This window comes from Hyalella azteca, unplaced genomic scaffold (genome assembly GCF_000764305.2).
Source record: "Hyalella azteca isolate HAZT.00-mixed unplaced genomic scaffold, Hazt_2.0.2 contig13588, whole genome shotgun sequence".
In the NCBI taxonomy this organism is placed as follows: Eukaryota; Metazoa; Arthropoda; class Malacostraca; order Amphipoda; family Hyalellidae; genus Hyalella; species Hyalella azteca.
This window is the reverse complement of record NW_025943504.1, coordinates 3,511-13,105: the sequence shown is the minus strand read 5'-3', so window position 1 is coordinate 13,105 and position 9,595 is coordinate 3,511. Positions and strand designations below refer to the sequence as shown.

Sequence of the window (9,595 nt, the reverse complement as noted above, 5' to 3'; positions counted from 1 at the left end):
GTCTAGAATATATAAAAAATTAATTTAAATTTTCTGAATTGTTTCCATCCAGCCTTACTTCACCAAATTATGTTTCGCAATGAAAAAAAACTTGTATTAACCCTTGATGTGTGCATAGATGCCACAGCTCCCGTTATTCATTTATTTATATATTTATCGTACTGATCGAAGTACGTGGAAATGTTCTGAATTGTTCCCATATCCGGCGTTACTTCACCAAATTATGTTCCGCCATCAGAATGACTTGAATTAATCCTTGTTGTTTACATAGATGGCACAGCTTCCGTTATTCATTTATTTAGATCTTTATTGAATTGAAGTATCTGAAATAAAAAAAAAATAGTTATTTTCGGCTGTTGTAGGTCATTTATTTATATTTTTATCGCACTGAAGTATGTGAAAAATAAAAAAATTATATATTTCCCGTTGTTGCAGGAGCATTTCACGGGCGCACGATGGCTAGCCTGGCCGTGACGCACTCCAAGCCCATCCACAAACTGGACATTCCGTCCATGGACTGGCCCATCGCCCCCTTCCCCCGCTACCAGTATCCTCTGGGGGACTTCGTGCAGGAGAACAAGAGGGAGGATGACCGCTGCATCGCCAGGGTGCGTGGCGTGTCACCCATTGCTTGGGGGATAGAGAGATTACAGCTGCTGTATATGGGTGATGAACGCAAGCTGTATTGAATGAAATGGAAGTGATGGTGATTACAGCTGCTGTACAGGGTGGATGAAGGCAGGTTATGGCTATTACAGCTGCTATATATGGTTGATGAATGCAAGTGATGGCTATTACAGCTGCTATATATGGTTGATGAACGCAAGTGAAGGTAATTACAGCTGCTGTATATGGTTAGTATATACTGTTAGTTAGCATTTGCAGCTGCTATAAATGTAACGCTCTTATAAATGGCTGACAGGTACTGCAGTTGCTTTTTACAGATGTATTTCATAATTGACCGGTGTTGTAGCTAAGGAATACCGCTGTACAAATACTGGACGGGTTGTGGTGCTGGTGCACTGAGCTGTTTGGTAAGAATGTATCGAAGGGTTCTCAACATAGCCTGCCTTGTGGATGAGTTTGAGCACGACAAATTAGATAATTTTTAGGTTATGGGAGGGCTATGGGCTCAACATAGCCTGCCTTGTGGATGAGTTTGAGCACGACAAATTAGATAATTTTTAGGTTATGGGAGGGCTATGGGACTGTTATGGGAGGGCTATGGGACTGTTATGGGAGGGCTATGGGACTGTTATTGGAGGGCTATGGGACTGTTATGGGAGGGCTATGGGACTGTTATGGGAGGGCTATGGGACTGTTATGGGAGGGCTATGGGACTGTTATGGGAGGGCTATGGGACTGTTATGGGAGGGCTATGGGACTGTTATGGGAGGGCTATGGGACTGTTATGGGAGGGCTATGGGACTGTTATGGGAGGGCTATGGGACTGTTATGGGAGGGCTATGGGACTGTTATGGGAGGGCTATGGGACTGTTATGGGAGGGCTATGGGACTGTTATGGGAGGGCTATGGGACTGTTATGGGAGGGCTATGGGACTGTTATGGGAGGGCTATGGGACTGTTATGGGAGGGCTATGGGACTGTTATGGGAGGGCTATGGGACTGTTATGGGAGGGCTATGGGACTGTTATGGGAGGGCTATGGGACTGTTATGGGAGGGCTATGGGACTGTNGTACTTGACTTTACGTGTACTTGACTTTACGTGTACTTGACTTTACGTGTACTTGACTTTACGTGTACTTGACTTTACGTGTACTTGACTTTACGTGTACTTGACTTTACGTGTACTTGACTTTAAGTGTACTGGACTTTACGTGTACTGGACTCTACGTGTACTTGACTTTACGTGTACTTGACATTAAGTGTACTGGACTTTAAGTGTACTTGAATTTACGTGTACTTGACTTTAAGTGCACTGGACTTTACGTGTACTTGAAGCCGTATCAGTATTGTTGTATTACTTAAAATCCTGATCGTTCACGCGATAAAAAAAATTTGAGTGGCACATCGACTTGAAAATTTTCCGCACTGTTCTTTATTGATTTTTCTTCGACAAGGTTTATAACATAAGCGGGAAAAATCACACCTTCTTCTACATCTAATGTGGAATCCCATTATATATGTACTGCTTTACTTATAGTTCCCGACGATTTATCACGAAGTTTTGACTTATATTATTCGTGTGCAACCGTGCCAGACGGTGCAGGTATTCGTTAATTTACTACGAACACTTTATCCGTACTTTGCACGACTCCTCACGAAGTTTTGACTTATTTTCGTGTGCAGCCGTGCCAGACGGTGCAGGTATTCGTAGACTACGACAAAAGTGTAGGCAACTACCAAGTAGACGCGGACGGCAACGTGCTGCTGGACGCCTTCACGCAGATCTCCTCCTTGCCGCTGGGCTACAGCCATCCAGACCTGCTGGACACGCTCGTCCGGCCCCAGAACCTGGTCTGCTTAGGGGATAAAGTCTTTAATATATTACTATATTATAGCAGTATAGTGTTATATGGTATATTATAGTAGTATAGTGTTATATGGTATATTATAGCAAGATGCAGGGTGCGCCACAGAAACTTACTTATTTGAAAGGTCAATAAAAACAAAAGTACTTCAGTTATTGTTTTAATTTTTTTTTATTCGAGAAAACAGTATCCCAAATTTTTTTTCATACAGTTTTGAAAATTAAATCTCATGAATGACGGCGTCCATTGTGCATAAACTAATGAAGTCGCATTTTTTATAATGGTTTCCACTCTATGCAGCATATCAATCAGTATTTTGGCAATGACGTTGCGAATGTTGTTCTTGAGGTGTGCTATGGTCCGTGGTCGATCGACATAAACCAGAAATTTCAAATATCCCCATAAAAAGAAATCGCATGGAGTCAAACCTGTCTCTTATACACATCTAGANGGGAACTTTCCCCTTCAGATGCACCCCCTCTCGCCCCTCTACCCGACCAACTAACCGCACAGGAATTTTTTCAAATAAGTAAGTTTCTGCGGCGCACCCTGTAGTATTATATACTATATTATAGCAGTATAGTATTATATAGTATTGGGCTACAGCCATCCAGACCTGCTCGACACGCTCGTCCGGCCTCAGAACCTGGTCAGCACTTAATGCTTAGGGGATAATGCCGAGTATTTAATATATTAGTAGATTAGAGTAGTATAGTGTTATATAGTATGATACCTATATATATAATATACATACTATATATAATGAACTCAACACTCATGCAGGGGCTAATGCCGAGTGTTTGTATTAAAAGCAGGAGTATTTAAGTTAGAGTATTATATGTAAAACACACTACAAGCCAATAATTAATATACCGGGGTTGTTATTCAAGTATTTTGCACGCATGGCTCACAAATTCACACAAAAATCAGTTCAGGAATTCTTCTAATAACAAATACAATATCCTGGCAGTGCATGCACTCAGGAATTGCATGGGTTCATATTGTACAAATTGACACACTTGGTGCACCGCTAGTATAGATATGCAAGTAATAATATACGGGAGTGCAGCCATGTTTGTTTAGAAATAAACATTACTGTACAGCACCGGTTTGTGCGTATGGAGATGCGTGCTGCATAGCTTTTTGCAGTGCTTAAAAAAGTTGTTTTGACAATAATTACAATAATTGGATTATAATTGAATACAATAAATTATTTTTTCTTAAGCATTACAGAAAATTGAATTAATCAGTAGATTTGAAGAGCTTATCAAATCCAAAAGAAAGTATTTGGACATTTTAAACGAGAAGTCATCATGTTTATATTATAGCACTTAATTGATGAAGGATTTGATGCACGCAGAGAGCCTTCGTCAACCGTCCTTCACTGGGTGTCTTCCCGGGGGCAGACTGGGGGCAGCGTCTGCAGACCTCCCTGATGACGGTGGGTGACCTTCCTGATGACGGTGGGTGACCTGAGTGATGACGGTGGGTGACCTCCCTGATGACGGTGGGTGACCTGAGTGATGACGGTGGGTGACCTCCCTGATGACGGTGGGTGACCTCCCTGATGACGGTGGGTGACCTCCCTGATGACGGTGGGTGACCTCCCTGATGACGGAGGGTGACTTGAGTGGTGACTTCACTTACTTCTGGCTATGATATGCCTTACTATTACTCTTATTATCGCTGTTATATCATTGTTTAGCATTATCATTGCTTACAAAATGCCCCCCCCACCCCCCTGTAGGTGATGCCAGCGGGCATGACGTCGGTGACGACGATGTCGTGCGGGTCGTGCAGTAACGAGAACGCCTTCAAGGCCATATACTTCTGGTACAGGACCAAGCAGCGCGGCTCTGCCACTGACATCCCCCACGAGGACTTAGAGTCCTGCATGTGGAACAAACCCCCCGGCAGTCCTAATTATGCCTTACTCAGCTTTGAAGGTGAGTACATCTAAAATAAGATAAACAAGTCCCCCGGCAGTCCCAATTATGCCTTACTCAGCTTTGAAGGTGAGTACAAGTACTTCTATCTTAACATAGAGAGTGAATAAAATTTATTTCTCCTGAAAATTATGAATAAATCCTTTCTCCTAATAGAAAGCAACGGACTAAACATGAAAGGCGTCGCGAGAGACGGGCGCAAGAGCGTCTTATTGGTCTTGTTATGTCTAGAATACTTAAAACCATAATTTAAATTTTCTGAATTGTGTCCATCCAGCCTTACTTCACCAAATTAAGTTTCGAAATCTAAATAATAACATCAACAGCTCCCGTTATTCATTTATTTAGATCTTTATTGTACTGAAGTATTTGAAAAATAATAAAAATAGTTATTTTCTTTTGTTGTAGGTCATTTATATATATACAGTGGGGGGAAATAAATATTCGTACACTTGAAAAATCGTATTTTAATGCATGTAAGTACACAAACTTAACATCATTAACCCCTAGAATCACGGGTGTAAGCATTATGATGGCAACGCGCAAGTTTAACCAACAAAATTACTTGTATATTTTCACCAGAATTAGCATGACTGAAATAATATGAACCAGAGTACGGGAATTGTTCTTAGCTTTAGAGCATCTCGACGGATGAGTCAATAACGGATGCCGCTGCTTTTCTATCTTAAATAATTTTGAATTTTCTGATATTTTGCCAAGATAAGCGAGATAAGGTCAAGACAAGAATGGATTAAGGCTGGCTAATTTCAAGGTAGGATAGGATGTAGGCATAATTTGCCAAGGATAACTTCGGCTGAAGGCAGGATATAGGCTAAGTGAAATATAGGGTCAAGGTTATATAAGATTAGCTCAAAGCAAGACTAGACATGCGATGGCGGCTCACGCGTCTCCTATAGTACCGCAGGAACATGAATTTATTTCATTTTATTGGTCATAACATCGATTTTTCGCGATGTTTTGTTTTATTTCCTTGATGCTTGGAGAACGCTATAGGCTTAATGACCGTTGGACTCATAGTCGTGTGTACGCGAATAGAAATTGGATAAGGATTTTGTTGTTCTCAGCTAAAATTGTATATAAAGGTTAGGATTAATAATTTAAGGATTAATCTTGAGGATTAGCGAGTGTGTTCAGTGGATAAGCTACATCAATATGCGAATTATAATGAATATTGTTCAGTCGAAACCAAGAAAAGTGTCTCCTGAAAATCTTGTATTAGAACTTTCATATTCAACAAAAAGTTTAATTTTTAATTTTAGTAAAAATGAGGAAATACGAATAACTCTCACATCTTCAAGAAATCTTGCATTAAACAGTCTGCCCCACCTTGTAGAATAACATTTATCGGTCTAAAAATATTTTCCACAAACTTCTAAACTTTAATAATAAAAGCAAAAGGAAATTTTGGTTTTAAAAAGTTTTGGACCACATACTTTATAAGCGTTCGCCGTCATGCTCATTAAAGTTGTCAGCTTCATCATTCAGCAGGCTTGCCAGAATTTTGCCAGGGTTTTTATTAAGAAATTCATGAGTTGCGAGCTATGAACGACCCTTGGAAGTGCTTCAGCCATCGAGTGTACGTGGAGCTCGAGAAAAATTCAGCCCCTCTTCTGTCGTGCGAATTGCGCGGCGGCTTGAAGGAATTTCTTTTTAATTTATGGGAAGTTTCTTGGTGATATTGTGTAAATTCTTTCAGTCCGAGTGGCCGTACGAGGAAAACGAGTATTTGTGTTTAGTGTAATGGTTCCGCATTATCAGGAAAGAATTTGTTATTGTAAAATTTGAAACACCATTGGATAGGTACCGGCAAACAGATTGAACTTGATTATTTTATAAACTTTTACTAACCAAACTTTTTCTATTAATGTATAATAATAAAAAAAGGCGATATAAATTTTCGAATAAATAAAAGTAAAAAAATATATATTGCCCAATTGAAGAAATTCTTTATCGTTGATCTAAATTTTGCTCAGAAAGAGTAAAAATAAACCGGCATTGAGAACAGAGGTGCTGGTTCACGCGACGTAGAATTTGGCTGATGGCAGCAGTTGGTATGTGGTATGAAAAATATGTGTTATGGGATCACAAACTGTATCTGAAACACTCCCAGGAAGCGACATGTGGCAGCATGGAAGCGAAGTCTATGCTTGGACACCGAATATATGTATTGTCAGTGACACTTCGGTCGCCACCACTCAGATTACTCGTCGCTCGTTACTGAAAACCGTAGAATAATGGTCAGAAGTACGATTTGTACGGTTAGAATAACACATAGTCACTACTGTTTTGATACTTCTAAGCTGTTTAGATCGCGATACAGAGACATCGTTCAGTTTTGTTTATAGAATATATCTTTCCTATTGAAGGCCGGCGACTCAAGTGCTATTGTTATCGGCACGGTAGACGTACGTACGTATAGTCCGCCACCTCATTCAGAGGAAGAGATACAATACATATATGGTTCTCATTGTGACACATGATGCTTCGAAACACAAGACTGTCAACAAACAATTTTTATAACGTAAATGCCAATCAAGTCGCCTCAGAACTTGTGTCATCGGCTTTTAATATAAACGATCTATTTTAGAAACAAAACTGCACTGCAATTCCCTATACTGAGATCGAAACAACTTAGTTGTAATAATGTGCTAATAGAACCTTACAAATCGTGCTTCTATGATGTACAGTCTGGTTTTAGTAACGAGTTGCGAGTTAAGTGTCTGCTGAAATGCAACTTATGTCGCGTGTACGGTAGATTTTTCCCTTCACGATGGTTACACCATGAAAATAATATATGGGGCGATTATTTGCAAAAGCTGGCTTCGAATACAATGTATTTTTAGCATCGGTCTTATGCGATACATTTGCTTCCTCAGCAAATGTTTCATCGCATTATCTAATCTGCCGCCACTGATGACTCTTTTTCCTTGCTGGTCAATTGCTAAGGAAATGTAAGGTAATTTTTTTAAAAGTGCAGAAAATTTACCGGTAATATATATATATATATATGATTGTGTTCGTAACCTTTTGTTTGAAAGAAAATCGATTGAAAGACTTGTCTTGTCTTCATGACACTTAATGGGATGCTGTTTTTATTATTTTGTTGTGTTCGTGACGTTTTGTTTAAATGGAAGGTTAGATAAAAGGCTGTGCTCTTCACCTTTTACTTAAATGAAAAGCGGTTTCAATTACTACGTTGTATATTTAATGCTCAGTTTAAATGAAAGGTTGTAAATAGCTGTGCTCTTGACCTTTTGCTTGAATGAAAGACTGTTTTAATTATTGTGTAGTATTCGTTATACTGTTGTGTTTAAATGAAAGACTGTTTAGATAACATTGCTTGCTCATCGTAATTGACGCTATAACGGAATTTGAGCATCAAGCATATTCTATTACCCTTCATTTTAATTGAGTAATCGATGATTTTTCTCATTTGACTTCCTAGTACCCAACATTCATGCCAGCTGAGTATGAATGAATGAGTTTGTTAATGTATGTACCTCGATTTACCCATTTAAATGGTTTTATCTGTAGTGATATCAACTTTATTACTCTCATCCATATTAATATTTATACTAACTTGCTTGTAATTATATAACGGCGAAAAATAGGTTTGAACAAACGCACTCTGTGGGAATTGCGATGAGGGGCAAGTTTATGGTCGAGTGTACTTATAAATTACCTATGAAACCTGACCCTTTTGGATGGATTATTAAATCACTTATTAAGTTACTTATTAAACTTACTCTTTTGGATGGATTTCAGAATTAATCAAAATCTCACAAGCGTTTTTAGCATCAAACTTTGAACTCTTCAATAAGAATTGTGCATCCATTCAACTGTTAGTCTAGGTTAATGCTAGAGAAGTGAAATATCGAGTTAAATTAATTATTCAAATGTATAGATTGATTTATTCAATAATAATATTCATTATTTCAATGCAAATTATTTGGTACCGATTGCAAACTTATTATATTCCTCTATTGTTATTCTAAATCCCCCGAACATGCAACACAATGTCCCCAAAACCCCCGAACAGGCAACACAATGTACCTGTACATATTATTACATATGTACAGGTTATGCCAGCAGGGATGACGTCGGTGACGACGATGTCGTGCGGGTCGTGCAGTAACGAGAACGCCTTCAAGGCGATATACTTCTGGTACAGGACCAAACAGCGCGGCTCTGCCACCGACATCCCCCACGAGGACTTAGAGTCCTGCATGTGGAACAAGCCCCCCGGCAGTCCTAATTATGCCTTACTCAGCTTTGAAGGTGAGTATAAGTACTTCTAGGATAACGTAAACTGTGAATAAAAGTTATTCCTCCGGAGAATGATGATAATGAAAAACTTTAGCAACGGGATAAACATGAAAGACGTTGCGCAAGGGCGTGTTATTGGTCTTGTCATGTCCCTGGTTTACCAGGTCGTGTGTCGTCGAGTGTCGCAGTGTAAGAATACCATGAAAATAATAATACATAAAAAAATTATTTAAATTTTCTATATTATGTTTCGCAATCAAAGTATCTTGTATCAAGCCAGGTTTAATGCATAGATGACAAAGTGCCTGTATAAATGTATCTAGATGTTTATCGTACTTAATTACGTGAAAATGTAAAAGAAATTAATATTTCTCGTTGTTGCAGGAGCATTTCACGGGCGCACGATGGCCAGCCTGGCCGTGACGCACTCCAAGCCCATCCACAAGCTGGACATCCCCTCCATGGACTGGCCCATCGCCCCCTTCCCCCGCTACCAGTATCCTCTGGGGGACTTCGTGCAGGAGAACAAGAGGGAGGATGACCGCTGCATCGCCAGGGTGCGTGGCGTGTCACCCATTGCTTGGGGGATGAAGATATTACGGCTGCTGTATATGGGTGATGAACGCAAGCTGTATTGAATGAAATGGAAGTGATGGTGATTACAGCTGCTGTAAAGGGTGGATGAAGGCAAGTGACTGTCTCTTATACACATCTAGATGTGTATAAGAGACAGCGGTGGGTGACCTCCCTGATGACGGTGGGTGACCTGAGTGATGACGGTGGGTGACCTCCCTGATGACGGTGGGTGACCTCCCTGATGACGGTGGGTGACCTCCCTGATGACGGTGGGTGACCTGAGTGATGACGGT

The 9,595-nt window shown here is 40.0% G+C and overlaps 1 protein-coding gene across 1 annotated transcript in view; it reads left to right on the top strand.

Annotated features, from left to right (window-relative positions):
- LOC108671324 (4-aminobutyrate aminotransferase, mitochondrial) overlaps window positions 1-9,283 on the top strand; it is a gene marked incomplete at its 3' end in the record, with an annotated part of 19,518 nt that extends 10,235 nt beyond the window's left edge. The window contains 4 exon segments of the mRNA XM_018158847.1: window positions 2,312-2,479; window positions 3,854-3,934; window positions 8,540-8,738; window positions 9,111-9,283. Of these exon segments, the coding sequence (XP_018014336.1) occupies window positions 2,312-2,479; window positions 3,854-3,934; window positions 8,540-8,738; window positions 9,111-9,283 (621 nt within the window).
- Between the last annotated feature and the right edge of the window lie 312 nt (window positions 9,284-9,595).